This window comes from Ranitomeya variabilis, chromosome 1 (assembly GCF_051348905.1).
Source record: "Ranitomeya variabilis isolate aRanVar5 chromosome 1, aRanVar5.hap1, whole genome shotgun sequence".
In the NCBI taxonomy this organism is placed as follows: domain Eukaryota; kingdom Metazoa; phylum Chordata; class Amphibia; order Anura; family Dendrobatidae; genus Ranitomeya; species Ranitomeya variabilis.
The window spans coordinates 977816715-977832451 of NC_135232.1; the positions used below are offsets into that span (position 1 = coordinate 977816715).

General features: G+C 41.9%; 1 protein-coding gene across 1 annotated transcript in view; it reads right to left on the bottom strand.

Moving 5' to 3' along the window:
• Positions 1 to 337: 337 nt before the first annotated feature.
• The window catches only part of ASIC5 (acid sensing ion channel subunit family member 5), a 72341-nt gene continuing 56941 nt past the window's right edge, over positions 338 to 15737 (bottom strand). The window contains exons 9-10 of the mRNA XM_077282188.1: positions 11053 to 11144; positions 338 to 540 (exon numbers count right to left, since the gene is read on the bottom strand). Coding sequence (XP_077138303.1) covers positions 359 to 540; positions 11053 to 11144 — 274 coding nt within the window. The 3' untranslated portion in view covers positions 338 to 358. The remainder of the gene's footprint in view (positions 541 to 11052; positions 11145 to 15737) is intronic.

Genomic DNA, 15737 nt, shown 5'->3' on the forward strand with positions numbered 1-15737 from the left:
TACAATTACATTTGCAATTGTACTCCTTCTCTTATAGTGTTGTCAACTCTGCTGTGCTGCCGTTCTCCCCACTGGCTGGTGGTGAGATGGAAGTTGAAGAAGTGTTAAAGAAGAATAAGACATTGGATTGCAGATATCAAAGTGTCACTTCATTCAGCTTCCTATGACCTACATGCTCATATAGACGACTGAGCAGGGTTGATCCTACTAACCAATTAAATTTTAAAAGCTATAAAATTCATTCAAAATATGCATTACATACATTATTTAAAGCATTCCCTTAGCAGAAAGATTTGCATATATACGAATTTACGGAAAATAATTATTAGTGGTCAAAAGACATATAATAGACTGGTCATTAGCATTCTTGCCTCTCCTGTTTATATCTTGACTGGCTGTCAGTCCATTGTGAGATATTGGGAACTTTCAGAATGAGAAAGGCACATAACCAGAAGAAGTTGGTCAGCAGAAACTCTAGAATCTCAATAATTGTAATCATGCTTGCTCCACAGAACAAACCCATCTGGCCACCAACGTCAGCTAAAAAAAAGAACACGATGGGAGAACCTGTTAACATGGCTGTCACCAAAAGAATTTACAGATCAATTTATAGCTTATAAAGGATCACAATCAACGTCAATCTATAGTATATTCTCCACAGGGCCTTCATTCATCCAGTCCGCAGTGATTATTCTATGCCCTGAACTCACAAACAGTTATACTCACACATGTATTAATTATACCATTTCTATTTGTGAGGGTGGAGAGGATGACGTTTCACCTCTCTGAAAATTCCTGTTATTTTAATGCATGGAAAATGTACTTTTTTGGGTTATCCTCATTGAGGCTGCAGTTCCTGATAGATAGTCATGTAAGGGTTAACTGTACGGCCGGCCCACATTTGGGGAAAAGTATAAGAGACTTATGGGTTAGTTTCAATTTTGTGTAAGCAGTTAGGAAAAAAAGAGAAAGGAAGGAGTAAGGACAACTTCAAAAAAAGGTGCTCAGGACTGTGTGTGTGTATGGGCTAAGAGAATAGAAGCAACAGAATCTCATTGGTGGCAGCAGTCTACTGTAAGCAGGTGAGTCGGTGGAAAACCTAAATTGAGGAATTTTACAAGGGTCCCTAAGTGACTACAGGGAACAAAGGAGTGTAGGCCAGGCTTGGAAACTGCAGTCACAGAAAGAGACAGTCCACAAGGTTGGGGGTACTCTCAATAAGGTGAGAGCCAGAGGTCTGCCATTATGTGGTTTCATAGAAGTAGGCTGAAATGTGGTAGTCACAGCTCAACACATCGACCCAAGTGGCACTATACTGGGAAGATGGAGGTCTCCGACTTAAGCTGCCATTCTCCAACTGTGATGCTGTTCATATCCATTGGAAGTGTACCGCTGCATTGTACAAAAGATCATGACAACTGTAACTCTTGCTATTTTGTGTGTGCAAACCCGATTGTTATTAAAGAGAACTTTGTTTTCATGAACCGGTGTGGCTTCAATATCTTGGGTCAAAGGGAACCGATGCCATGCAAAGTGTGATGCCACACAGCCGCACACTGAGCAAGGCGCGGGAGCGCCGCTCTACAGCCCACATTACCACGCCACTAGAGCAGTCTCAGATACCTGAGAGGGTCCCTCTCTACATGTTCTACCCTCTACCCTGGCACCAAACAACCAAGTAACCCCATGACTAAGACCCAGGAGGATCGAAACGTTGCTTTTTTTTGTGTTAAATCATATCACTTCACTGCTTGTGGTTTATATTTCTATTTTGGAATAAACTGTGAAAATACGTTTTGCAAACTAATGAATAAGAGTGTGCGGTGAATCTCTATTACTATGCCATGCAAAGTGTGGCAGAGCAGGACTGGGAGGTGACCATTGCAGAAACACGGCCGCACAAACATACAAATTCAAGACTCTGTTTTCCTGTAGTGGTCTGGGGTATGGGAGATGAGTACCTTTCCTGCGGCTACCACCCCAGGCACCATTACATATATATAAACTATCCACAGAACAAAGGACATCAAAAGCATACTTGCTCAATTGGGGTGTTGATGGCATCTGCTAAACAATTTGATTGAATATTTTTGAAACACAAGATTTGTTTTGCCTAATTGCAAAATAAAAGCCCACACAAAATCAAAATTTCTGGCAAAATTTAGACCCTGATCTTTATTATTATGACTCAATTTGGTCCGCCAAAAAGTATTATTCATGAGAATATGCCCCTAATTTTATCCTTGGCATGAAGAGGTTTCTGTTTTGGATTTATACAAAATCAGCAGAAAAAAAAATCCTGGCGTGCTTCATTGGAGGTAGTTTAGGTGAGAATATTGTTGTAAACGTGGAACTTAAGGTACTCCTACAAATGGCTTTACCTCTCTACATATCAGTCATAGGAATAGAGGATTCATGTATTTTTTATGCACTAATTTTGGTATATTTTATAGGTAAAGATGGTTTAAAGGGAATCTGTCAGTAGGATAAACCCTCCTAAGCTATTTATATGGGCGTGTAGGTCATAGGAAACTATATAAAATGATACCCTGATACAGTTATATGAAAAAGTTTGGGCACCCCTATTAATCTTAAGCTTAATGTTTTATAAAAATTGTTTTTTTTGCAACAGCTATTTCAGTTTCATATATCTAATAACTGTTGGACACAGTAATGTTTCTGCCTTCAAATGAGGTTTATTGTACTAACAGAAAATGTGCAATCTGCATTCAAACAAAATTGGACAGGTGCATAAGTATGGGCACCCTTATCATTTTCTTGTTTTAAATACTCATACCTACTTTTTACTGACTTACTAAAGCCCTTTTTTTGGTTTTGTAACCTCATTGAGCTTTGAACTTCATAGCCAGGTGTATGCAATCACGAGAAAAGCTACTTAAAGTGGCCACTTGCAAGTTGTTCTCCTGTTTGAATCTCCTCTGAAGAGTGGCATCATGGGCTCCTCAAAACAACTGTCAAATGATCTGAAAACAAAGACTATTCAACATAGTTGTTCAGGGGAAGGACACAAAAAGCTGTCTCAGAGATTTAACCTGTTAATTTCCACTGTGAGGAACATAGTAAGGAAATGGAAAAACACAGGTACGGTTCTTGTTAAGGCCAGAAGTGGCAGGCCAAGAAAAACATCAGAAAGGCAGAGAAGAAGAATGGTGAGATCAGTCAAGGACAATCATCAGACCACCTCCAGAGAGCTGCAGCATCAACTTGCTGCAGATGGTGTCACTGTGCATCGGTCAACTATACAACGCACTTTGCACAAGGAGAAGCTGTATGGGAGAGTGATGCGAAAGAAGCCGTTTCTGCAAGCACGCCACAAACAGAGTCAGCTGAGGTATGCAAAAGCACATTTGGAGAAGCCAATTTCTTTTTGGAAGAAGGTCCTGTGGACTGATGAAACCAAGATTGATTTGTTTGGTCATACAAAAAGGCGTTATGCATGGCAGCAAAAAAAAAAAAGCATTCCAAGAAAAACACTTGCTACCCACAGTAAAATTTGGTGGAGGTTCCATAATGCTTTGGGGCTGTGTGGCCAATACCGGCACTGGGAATCTTGTTAAAGTAGAGGGACGCATGGATTCCTCTCAGTATCAGCAGATTCTTGACAATAATGTTCATGAATCAGTGACAAAGTTGAAGTTACGCAGGGGATGGATCTTTCAGCAAGACAATGATCCAAAACACCGCTCCAAATCTACTCAGGCATTCATGCAGAGGAACAATTACACAGTTCTGGAATGGCCATCCCAGACCTGAATATCATTGAACATCTGTGGGATCATTTGAAGAGGGCTGTTCATGCTCGGCGACCATCAAACTTAACTGAACTGGAATTGTTTTGTAAAGAGGAATGGTCAAAAATACCTTCATCCAGGATCCAGGAACTCATTAAAAGCTACAGGAAGTGACTAGAGGCTGTTATTTTTGCAAAAGGAGGATCTACTTTATATTAATGTCACTTTTCTGGTGAGGTGCCCATACTTATGCACCTGTCAAATTTTGTTTGAATGCAAATTGCACATTTTCTGTTAGTACAATAAACCTCATTTCAAGGCAGAAACATTACTGTGTCCAACAGTTATTAGATATATGAAACTGAAATAGCTGTTGCAAAAAAAACTATTTTTATAAAACATTAAGCTTAAGATTAATAGGGGTGCCCAAACTTTTTCATATAACTGTATCTATGATCTGATGTCTTACTCCACAGAGTAAGAGGGTGACATCGTTTCCTCACTCTCTATCTCCTCTCTTGGCCTCTTCAACTGGAGTAACTTTAGTCCACCTCGGACATACCATGCCACGGAAACCTTTTTCTCCCTAGTACACCAGAAAGTTAATTCGTTGACTCACCGGCAACGCCTTGGTCTCTTCCCATCACATTCGAATATTTCTCCTACTGAGAAACAAGCACTTTCCTCCCTTCACACCAATAATTCCATCACTGTGAAACCGGCTGACAAAGGGGGAGCAATTGTAATTATGAACCGTGCACAGTACATGAATGAGATTAACCGCCAGTTATCAGATTCCAATACTTATGGTATTTTACCAAGGGATCCGGTTACCAGCATTAGTCTTAAGATTCGCAGAGTTGTGGACATGTACCTGGCACGACATACTATTGATCACAAAACAGCCACATTCCTTGTCAATCCTCACCCGGTCACACCAGTTTTCTATGTCTTACCTAAAATTCATAAGTCACTTCAAAACCCACCCGGCAGGCCAATCGTGGCCTCGACGGATTCTGTCTTGTCTCCCCTCTCCGTTTTTTTGGAAAAAGTCCTAACACCACTGATCAGATCAACTCAGTCCTTTCTCCTAGACACTGAGAACTTTCTGAGTGTAATTAAACAACTTGGCACAGTTCCACCCAATAGCACCCTTGTTACTCTTGATGTAAATAGCCTCTACACATCTATCCAGCACACCAAGGGGACAGAGGCCACAAGACACCTGCTATGCCAGTCCGCGATGTCGGAGGATGCTATCCAATTTTGCCTTGATTTACTTCATCTTGTACTTTTTGAAAACTATTTTTTGTACAGGGATACGTTCTACATCCAAAAGTGCGGTACAGCAATGGGTTCAAACGTTGCACCGGCTTATGCTAATGTGTCTATGAATTTCTTTGAAATCACCTATGTATTCACCAACAATCTTTTTACATGCCACGCGTTGGGATATCGCCGCTATATTGATGACATCTTTCTCATTTGGACAGGCACCCCTGATACGCTCACATCTTTCCATGCCTATCTGAACTCTATTTTCCCTGAATTACAGTTCACCATCCATCATGACACTGTATCAGTACCCTTTTTGGACACTATGGTTTCGAATGATAACCTTATCCACTGATGTCTATTGTAAACCCACTGACTGTAACAGTCTTTTACATTATACCAGTTGTCATCCTCGTGCTATGAAAAACAGTTTGCCACGATCTCAATTTAACAGGGTCGCCCGTATTGTCTCTGACACCAGTAATTTGAATGACAGGTTGATCACTATGACACAGAAATTCCGGACTAGAGGTTACCCTTCTAGACTCATCGAGGAGAGGACACGGATTCTCTCACCTCCATCTCCCCTTCCATGCAATAAACCCACAGAGAGGGTTCCATTTGTCCAAGTCTTCCACCCTCTGATGCCCAAGGTCTATTCTATTATCAAGAGACACTGACCCCTCCTGGCAAAAGCATACCCGGACATCCCCCCTTTTAGGGAACCGGCACTTATGTGCAGTAAAAGACCCACCAACATTAAGGATAGGCGAGTCAGGGTGGATATAGGTAGTGCACTCCCCGCCACCACACAGACATACCTTACCACCCGACATCATGGTACCTTCCCCTGCCTAAGCTGCGCAGCATGCTCTAACATCATAAAATTGGACTGTATAACCCACCCTAGGACTGGTAAATCCTATCCCATACAGGGTTTTTTCACATGCAACTCCAATTTCGTCATTTATTTGATAAAATGCCCCTGTGGGCTTCTGTATGTGGGTGAAACCACACAACATATAAAGGACAGAATTGCCAGTCACAAATCTACTATCAGATGCGGAAAAAATTGGCTACCCCTTCCAGACCATTTCTCAAAATTTAGGCACACAGTGGCCCAACTAAAATTTCAGGTCATTGAGCATGTCCCTCGTCCTAGGCTAGGTGGTGATCATATCAAAATACTCAAGTCACGTGAGACCTATTGGATCCACAAATAGGATACCTTGGCCCCAAAGGGACTCAATAGGGAAATTGACTGGTTGTTATAAGCATTTGTAGATTTCCTTGTATTTATTTTTTTTCTCTCCATTAATCCTTTTATCATCCTTTTTCAGGCTCGTTAATCCAATGTGACAATAGACCCACCTCCCCTTATGATACTAGGTGAGTTACCCTCTTGCTTGCATACATGCATCAACATATATTCATTATTTGGTTAGTGCACACTTTTCTATTAGTTATGCCCATCTGCAGACATATAATCCCTCTTTGCACATACGTACCTGTAGGTCCTATACCTACTTATATTAATGTTATCCTTATATGTTATGTCCCAATAATGGATGTTTTTACTGCAGGTTTATATATCCATTCCATTGATACACTAACCCAGTAATATGTTGATCCCCTTCTATACCTTGGAGCTCTTGGATACCTCCCATTTAATGCACCACGTATCTGATACCTCCCATCCTCTTACTATATGTAAGATGCCCACTTCCTCTCTATTTGCATATATTACTTGGCCCATCGCTAACAGCGAGATTCACAACGTGTTTACCAGTTGCCATGACAATCCACTGACATGCGCATTACATACCGCTGAATTGCGATACGTGTTGTGAACTCTATTTTTGGGCTCCCTCTAGTGGTCACAAGCGGTACTATGTAGTGTTGTCTTTCTGCAGGTTGGCTTCATCACCTGGTTCGTTATCCTTGGTTGGTTCCTATTTAACTCACCTGGATACTCAGTTCCTTGCCTGCTATCAATGTATTCAGTGCTCTTCAGATTCCTGGTGACTACCTTGCTCCCAGTCTCTCCAAGACAAGCTAAGTTTTTGTTTGTTCAGTTTCTGATTATCAGCGTTCATCATGTTTTTTTGTCCAGCTTGTTAAAATGTGATTTCTTACTTGCTGGTTGCTCTAGGGAACTGAGTTTCTCCCCTCACACCGTTAGTTGGTGTGGGGGTTCTTGAAATCTCAGTGTGGATATTTTGTAAGGGTTTTTTACTGACCGCATAAACCCCTTTTTTATTTTCTGCTGTCTAGAATTAGTGGGCCTCTTTTGCTGAATCTGCTTTCACCCCTGTGTATGTGCCTTCCTCTTACCTCACCGTTATTATCTGTTGGGGGCTTCTATATCTTTTTGGGATTATTTCTCTGGAGGCAAGATAGGTCTTTCTTTCTCTCTAGGGGTAGTTAGTTCCTCAGGCTGGCTCTAGACGTCTAGGATTTTAGACACGTTCACCGGCTGCCTCTAGTGTGGATGGATAGGTTCAGTTTTGCGGTCAGTCCAGTTTTCCACCTCCCTAGAGCTTGTCCTATGTTTAGTCACCTTGCTGGAGTAATTTGTGATCCTCAAACACTAAGGATCATAACAGTATAGCAGGCCATAAAGTGTTTTTTGCATCGCAGAAGTGGGATTAAAAGAAGACCTGAGTACATTTTTTTTTTTTTGTGCTGCAGTCTGTCTAGCTTCTTTCATCCCCTTGAACTCTGAGTGGTTTTGAGCTCAGCTGCAGACATGGATGTTCAGACTCTGACTTCTAGTGTGGATCATCTTGCTGCACGGGTGCAAAGTATTCAGGATTTTGTTATTCATAGCCCTATGTCAGAACCAAAGATACCCATTCCTGAGTTGTTTTCTGGAGATAGATCTAGGTTTCAGAATTTTAACAATAATTGTAAGTTATTTCTATCTCTGAGACCTCGTTCCTCTGGTGATTCCGCTCAGTAAGTAAAGATTGTTATCTCCTTGTTGCGTGGCGACCCGCAGAATTGGGCTTTCTCTCTGGCGCCAGGAGATCCTGCATTGCTTAATGTGGATGCGTTTTTTCTGGCTCTTGGATTGCTTTATGAGGAGCCTAATCTTGAGAATCAGGCAGAAAAAGCGTTGCTGGCCCTCTCTCAAGGGCAGGATGAAGCAGAGGTGTATTGTCAAAAATTTCGGAAATGGTCAGTGCTTACTCAATGGAATGAGTGTGCCCTGGCTGCAAATTTCAGAGAAGGTCTTTCTGAAGCCATTAAGGATGTTATGGTGGGGTTCCCCACCCCTACAAGTCTGAGTGATTCTATGGCTTTAGCCATTCAGGTTGATCGGCGTTTGCGGGAGCGCAAATCTGCTCATCCTTTGGCGGTATTTTCTGAACAGGGACCTGAGTCTATGCAATGTGATCGAACCCTGACCAGAATTGAGCGACAAAGTCATAGACGTCAAAATGGGTTGTGTTTTTACTGTGGTGATTCTGCTCATGTTATCTCAGCATGCTCTAAACGCTTAAAAAAGGTTGCTAAACCTGTCACCATTGGTACTATACAGCCTAAATTTATTTTGTCTGTTACTTTGATTTGTTCTTTGTCGTCTTACCCGGTTATGGCTTTTGTGGATTCGGGTGCTGCCCTGAATCTGATGGATTTGTCGTTTGCCAGGCGCTGTGGTTTTGTCCTGGAGCCTTTGGAATTTCCTATTCCTCTGAGGGGAATTGATGCTACGCCATTGGCTGAGAATAAGCCTCAGTATTGGACGCAAATGACCATGTGCATGACTCCCATACATCAGGAGGTGATTCGCTTTCTAGTTTTGCATAATTTGCATGATGTTGTCGTTTTGGGTCTGCCATGGCTGCAGGCTCATAATCCAGTTTTAGATTGGAAAGCTATGTCTGTGTCAAGTTGGGGTTGTCAGGGAATTCATGGCGATACTCCGTTGGTATCTATTGCTTCTTCCACTCCTTCTGAGGTCCCTGAGTTTTTGTCTGACTACCAGGATGTATTTGATGAGCCCAGGTCCAGTGTCCTGCCCCCTCATAGGGATTGTGACTGTGCTATAAATTTAATTCCTGGTAGTAAAAAACCCTTACAAAATATCCACACTGAGATTTCAAGAACCCCCACACCAACTAACGGTGTGAGGGGAGAAACTCAGTCCCCTAGAGCAACCAGCAAGTAAGAAATCACATTTTAACAAGCTGGACAAAAAAACATGATGAACGCTGATAATCAGAAACTGAACAAACAAAAACTTAGCTTGTCTTGGAGAGACTGGGAGCAAGGTAGTCACCAGGAATCTGAAGAGCACTGAATACATTGATAGCAGGCAAGGAACTGAGTATCCAGGTGAGTTAAATAGGAACCAACCAAGGATAACGAACCAGGTGATGAAGCCAACCTGCAGAAAGACAACACTACACAGTATCGCTTGTGACCACTAGAGGGAGCCCAAAAATAGAGTTCACAACAGATACGTCACTTCCGGTTTACACCGCGCACTTCCGGTGCGGCGGTGATTTACCAGTTGCCATGACAATCTACCAACATGCACATTACATACCGCTGAATTGCGAGACGTCACTTCCGGTTTATACCGCGCACTTCCGGTGCGGCGGCCGGGAGCTCCCCCTTAAAAGGATCCTGAGCGGCAGCATGCTCACGCCGGTAACAGCAGGGCGGTGGGAGCGCGGCTTACTACATAGGACACTGCAGGTAACACGGGGCTTCCCAGACAACCCCCCGGTCCATGCACAGTGGGACCGGTTTTACAGACGTTGTTTACCCTTTCAGATCCAGATCTTTTGGCTGCTTCATATGGACTTTGACATCCTATTAGGTATTATACACATCTCCAGGGGCACTCTGTTGGTCTGTTTGTTCCTTTATACTGATTGGCTTTTTTCTACAGTGTAGGAGTATTACCATTAGAGCAATCTTCCTCTACCTTAACACTGTGTATACTGAAATAAGGTAATTACTACGCCATTTTGGTATACCATTATGGGGATTATTCACAGATCATACGTTTAAGGTGGCAGATGGATCTTATCATACGTGTTGCACCCTTTCAGTTAGCCCGCTGGCTATTTGTCTTTTAACTAATGCACTATTCACAGTGTTACTTTTACCCGCAGGGCACTCAGGATTGTTACGTTACCCTGTGTCACCATTTCTTGATGCTACTTTCTGACTCGTCTTGCTCACCACTATTCGCCTTTTCCACTGGCATATATATATGGCGGAAGCTGTAGATGGACTCATTAATCTGTTGCCGACCCAGGACCTTTCTTACCGATGCTTCTGTATTATGTATTTTATGTTTTATGTATTTTATTATTGTTTATTACCTTCATTTATTGATTTTTGTCTTGTTTTGCGTATGTTGTCTGTTTTTCTTTTTTTCACAGCGATCACGTGACAAAGGCTCTGGTTGAGCCGAAATGTTGTAAATAGATCGCATAAGTTGCATATTCTGTTCCGCTCCCAGATTGTATGTTAAATAAAATTCACACTATACTTTATGTTACTAAAGAGTGTGCGGTGAATCTTATATATTTTACTCCACAGATATCCACGTTTTTCTTAAATGTAAATGAGCTGTTCCAGGCTTTGGGCTGGACACTGATCTGTATGACAATCTGCCTCCAGAGCTTATTATATATAAAAGTGGGTGTTAGCACTGTCACTTTGAATTCTTTAATCTGTGATATACTGCAGTAACAGCACAGCAGCACCTTTATAACAGCATATTTTTTATATTCACATTATACACCTTGCTTTCAAGGCAATTAATAGCTTTGCTGTATTGAAATTTGCAACAAATATATTCACTGCTTATCAAATTTTTGTTGAAAATTTGGCAAAGCCTGTAAATTCAAATTTCAAGAGAGTTGATCATCTTTAATGGCAGTGATTAGTTCTTTAATAAAGCAAACATCGTTTACAAATGGGGTCAAAGAACTTTATGCTGGATAGTACAGTAATACAGATAAAAACTATTTCAGTAGGATTTTTTTGTATGGTAACTTACAAAGAAGTTCAGTAGATGACAAAGCTTTCTGTTGCTTGGTTATTTTATAATTCAACTCATGATATTTAATGTCAATGTACACCAAATTATTCCTAAAAAGAAAAAAAAGATCAAATTCACCTACTGTATTAAAGTAGAAATAAAAACTTTACACTAAAAACAAATGTTATGTAATTCACACAATATAGACATAATAGATATGTGAATATTAATTTTGGAGAATACAGTAGGTAATTTTCCTAAGAAAAAGGGTCAGGCGGGTAACTTTTAATTTAAACTCTCAACCATTTTATTCTCTTGGGATATAAGTTGCTTTCAGTACTGCCTGGCAAATGCTTTTTATGTTCTTATTGAACACACATGAACATTTAGTCAAGTGGAAAGTGTAAATGTAACTAAAGAACAATTTGTGGTCATCTGGCACCTCTAAATATGGCTACCATGAACAGTCTTGGAGCTAAATACTCCATTTTCCAGATCCCAAGAATTCCATGGCCTTTACCCTTTAACTCCTATACAGGAGTCTGGACTTAAAATGGACCCCAAGGCTGAAGCTACGGAGTTTGCTGCTGTTCCATGGTGCGAGTTGAAGGCAAGAAAGTTGAGCAGGTGGGGTCAATGCCAAAAGGTCATATCAGGGACGAAATGGAAATGCAAGCTGATGGTTAAAATTAAAACCTATTTCAGAAATCTGAATACATCACGACAACACAACAGGAGCACAGAATAGACTTACAGACAAGATGGCAAAACTATTAACTGATGGCGGAAGTCAGAGCTTCAGGGGTTTAAATAGCTCTCAGGAAGGAGTGATCAAAACCAGATCAAAATTAAACTCATAGTTCCTTGAATAAGCTGCACCAAAAGTCCCTGGAAAAAAACAGGACTGTTGCTGTCATGCGTCACTAGTAATACAGGCACACCGCAGCCCAGTAGCCAAAGCAGATGAATTGACACATATGTTACACATATAATGCATTTTTTGAACTACAACATGCATTTTTTTAGCAAGAAAAAGTCTTACTTAAAAGTGGCTGCGTGCCATATTCTAAAGACAGAATCCTCAATCTCCCCACACCTGAGCAATGCCTGACCCTCATCTCCAGTTCCTCAGTGATCTGGCAGTGGGTTCATGAAGTGCTTCTCCTCATCATCCTAGCATTTTGCAGCGATGCATACATACAGTGGGTATGGAAAGTATTCAGAATCATACCCCTTTGAATTTTTCACTGTTTTTCACTGTTTGTTTCATTGCAGCCATCTGGCAAATTCAAAAAAGTTAACTTTTTTTCTCATCAATGTACACTCTGCACCCCATTTTGAGCTAGTACAGCCATGAGTCTTCTTGGTAATGAACAATGATGCTACAAGACTTCTGGTGGTCCCAAACTTCTTCCATTTAAGGATTATGAAGGCTACTGTGCTCTTAGAAACCTTGGCCAGTTCCTTTGACCTCATGATTCTCATTTGGTCTGACATGAACTGTGAGCTATGAGGTCTTATATAGACAGGTGTGTGCATTTCCAAATCAAGTCCATTCACCTGGATTTGGGGATCCTCTGCCATTCTTCCTTGCAGATCCTCTCCAGTTCCCTTCAGGTTGGATGGTAAACGTTGGTGGACAGCCATTTTCAGGTCTCTCCAGAGATGCTCAATTGGGTTTAGAAAAATATTTAGAATTGAGAGTCCTCAGTGGTTGATACCTTTTAATGGCTAACTGAAAAGATGGTAACAAATTGCAAGCTTTCGAAACTACACAGGTCTCTTCATCAGGCAAAGACTAAAAGTTAGCCATTAAAAGGTATCAACCACTGAGGACTCTCAACTCTAAATATTTTTCTATCTACTGGCTAACACGGTACCAAGATATATATCTTTCCTGTATCAATTGGGTTTAGGTCAGGGCTTTGGCTGGGCCAGTCAAGACTGGTCACAGAGTTGTTCTGAAGCCACTCCTTTGTTATTTTATCTGTGTGCTTAGGGTCATTGTCTTGTTGGAAGGTGAACCTTTGGCCAAGTCTGAGGTTCAGAGCACTCTGGAAGAGGTTTTCATCCAGGATATCTCTGTACTTGGCCGCATTCATGTTTCCTTCAATGACAACCAGTCATCCTGTCCCTGCAGCTGAAAAACACCCCCATAGCATGATGCTGCCACCAATTTTCACTGTTGGGATTGTATTGGGCAGGTGATGAGCAGTGCCTGGTTTTCTCCACACATACTGCTTAGAATTATCACCAAAAAGGTCTATCTTCATTTCATCAGACCAGAGAATCTTATTTCTCATAGTCTGGGAGTCCGTCATGGTTTTTTTCTTAGCAAACTCAATGCGGGCTTTCATATGTCTTACACTGAGGAGAGGCTTCCGTCTAGCCACTCTGCAATAAAGGCCCGACTGGTGGAGGGCTGCAGTGATAGTTGACTTTGTGGAACTTTCACCCATCTCCCTTCTGCATCTCTGGAGCTCAGCCACAGTAATCTTGGGGTTCTTTTTTTACCTCTCTCACCAAGGCTCCTCTCCCACGATTGCTCAGTTTGGCTGGCCTGCCAGGTCTAGGAAGACTTCTGGTTGTCCCAAACTTCTTCCATTTAAGGATTATGAAGGCTACTGTGCTCTTAGAAACTTTGAATACTGCAGAAATTCATAACCTTGGCCAGTTCCTTTGACCTCATGATTCTCATTTGGTCTGACATGAACTGTGAGCTATGAGGTCTTATATAGACAGGTGTGTGCATTTCCAAATCAAGTCCATTCAGTTTAATTAAACATAGCTGGCCTCCAATGAAGGAGTAGAACTATCACAAGGATGATCACAAGGAATTGGACAGCATGTGACTTAAATATGAGTGTATGAGCAAAAGGTCTGAATACTTATGACCATGTGATATTTCATTTTTTCTTTTTTATTAAATTTGCTAAATTTTAACTCTGTGACTGTTAGGGCTGGCGGAACGCACCGAGTAAATATAGAGATGTTATTTGATGCGTTCGCAGCCCGGGGTCCACCGTACAGGAAAAGAACCTGCTGCTGGCAAACGGCGGCACTATATGGCGGTAGAAGCGAACTCTGTTGCTTCACAGAGTCACTATAAAGAAAGGACTGTGTCCTGTTAAGCTTCACAGGAATAAACAGTAACTGCTGAGCAGATAGCAGCTTGTGGTCACACAGTCAAGGAGGCAAACATACAATCTCCTCACCGGAGGAGCCGGTATTCTAAGTGGCTTATTTCAGCCGGGGCCCTGAAACCATACACACAATCTCCTCACCGGAGGTGCCGGTATTCTAAGTGGCTTATTTCAGCCGGGTGCCTGAATACACACAAGAGTGACCACATTGGCGCAAAACTCATAACATGGATAGATACTAGCGCATGGCCGTGCGGCCATGCGAACCTTTTATAGCTGCAGCAAGTACAGGTCCTTCCTAGAAGGACCAATGAGAGGTTGCCACAGAGCCTGAGCAACTTCAGGACCTTCCTGGAGAACCAATGGGTTTTGCTGCAGTATCTGAGCATGTGACTCTCGATCTCCAATGAGAGATCTTACCCTGGGCATGCTCAGAAGGGAAAAAGCAGAACTTAGTCCCAAAAGCGTCTGCTCACCGCTGCCCAGCACTGGCTTCAATGGCAGAAGCTGGAAAAGCAGCAGCAACCCTTTGCACAGAGTCAGATTGAGCGAGACGCTGGGACTGACGTCTCCGCTGAGCAGGCTCTACTGTGGCAGGAGAAGAATGGGAGATCGCATCGGACATGGCCCGAGATCCCCCTGTGCAGGCGGGAACTCAACCCCCAACAGTGACAAGCCAGAACCCTGACCTAAACCTAATTGAGCATCTCTGAAGAGACCTGAATGTGGCTGTTCACCAACGTTCCCCATCCAACCTGACGGAACTGGAGAGGATCTGCAAGGAAGAATGGCAGAAGATCCCCAAATCCAGATGTGAAATACTTGTTACATAATTCCCAAGAAGACTCATGGCTGTACTAGCTCAAAAGGGTGCTTCTACTCAATACTGAGCAAAGTGTCAGAATACTTATGACCACGTGATATTTTAGTTTTTCTTTTTTTTATAAATTTGCAAAAAAATTACTGCATTTTTGCTTTTTCAGTCAAGATGGGTTGCAGAGTGTACAGTAATGTGAAAAAATTAACTTTTTTGAATTTACCAAATGGCTGCAATGAAACAAAGAGTGAAGAATTTAAAGGAGTATGAATACTTTCCGTACCCACTGTAGTTGCAGAGTGCTTTTCTCTCTGCCAAACACTGACCTGTCTGATCAATGCAGGGCAGGAGAAAATGAGCTTTTTTACTGGCTCTGCTGCATTACATCTGCCAGAGACTCTTCTGGCACTGAGCTCATTCACACAAATACTGTGTCCAGCAGCCCCTTCCTTCATTCTCTCTTCCTCCTCCTAGGTCAGTGAAGCTCCAGTATCAAAACCAAGTGCCTTCAATTTTCTTATAGACCATAGCATCGTACAGTCCTAAAAATGTTGCGGTTTATTTTGTCTTTAAGACGAAGATCTAATACTACAATAATGTGGGATTAAAACAAAACACATTAAAGATACCTCCTTTGTGGATGGTCCATTTTCTTATCTAGGAAATAACTGTACAAGACTTTCTTCCCTCGGGTTACTCATTTAAAATCAATAGACCATTCATTAGCTGATGTTTGTCGCTTG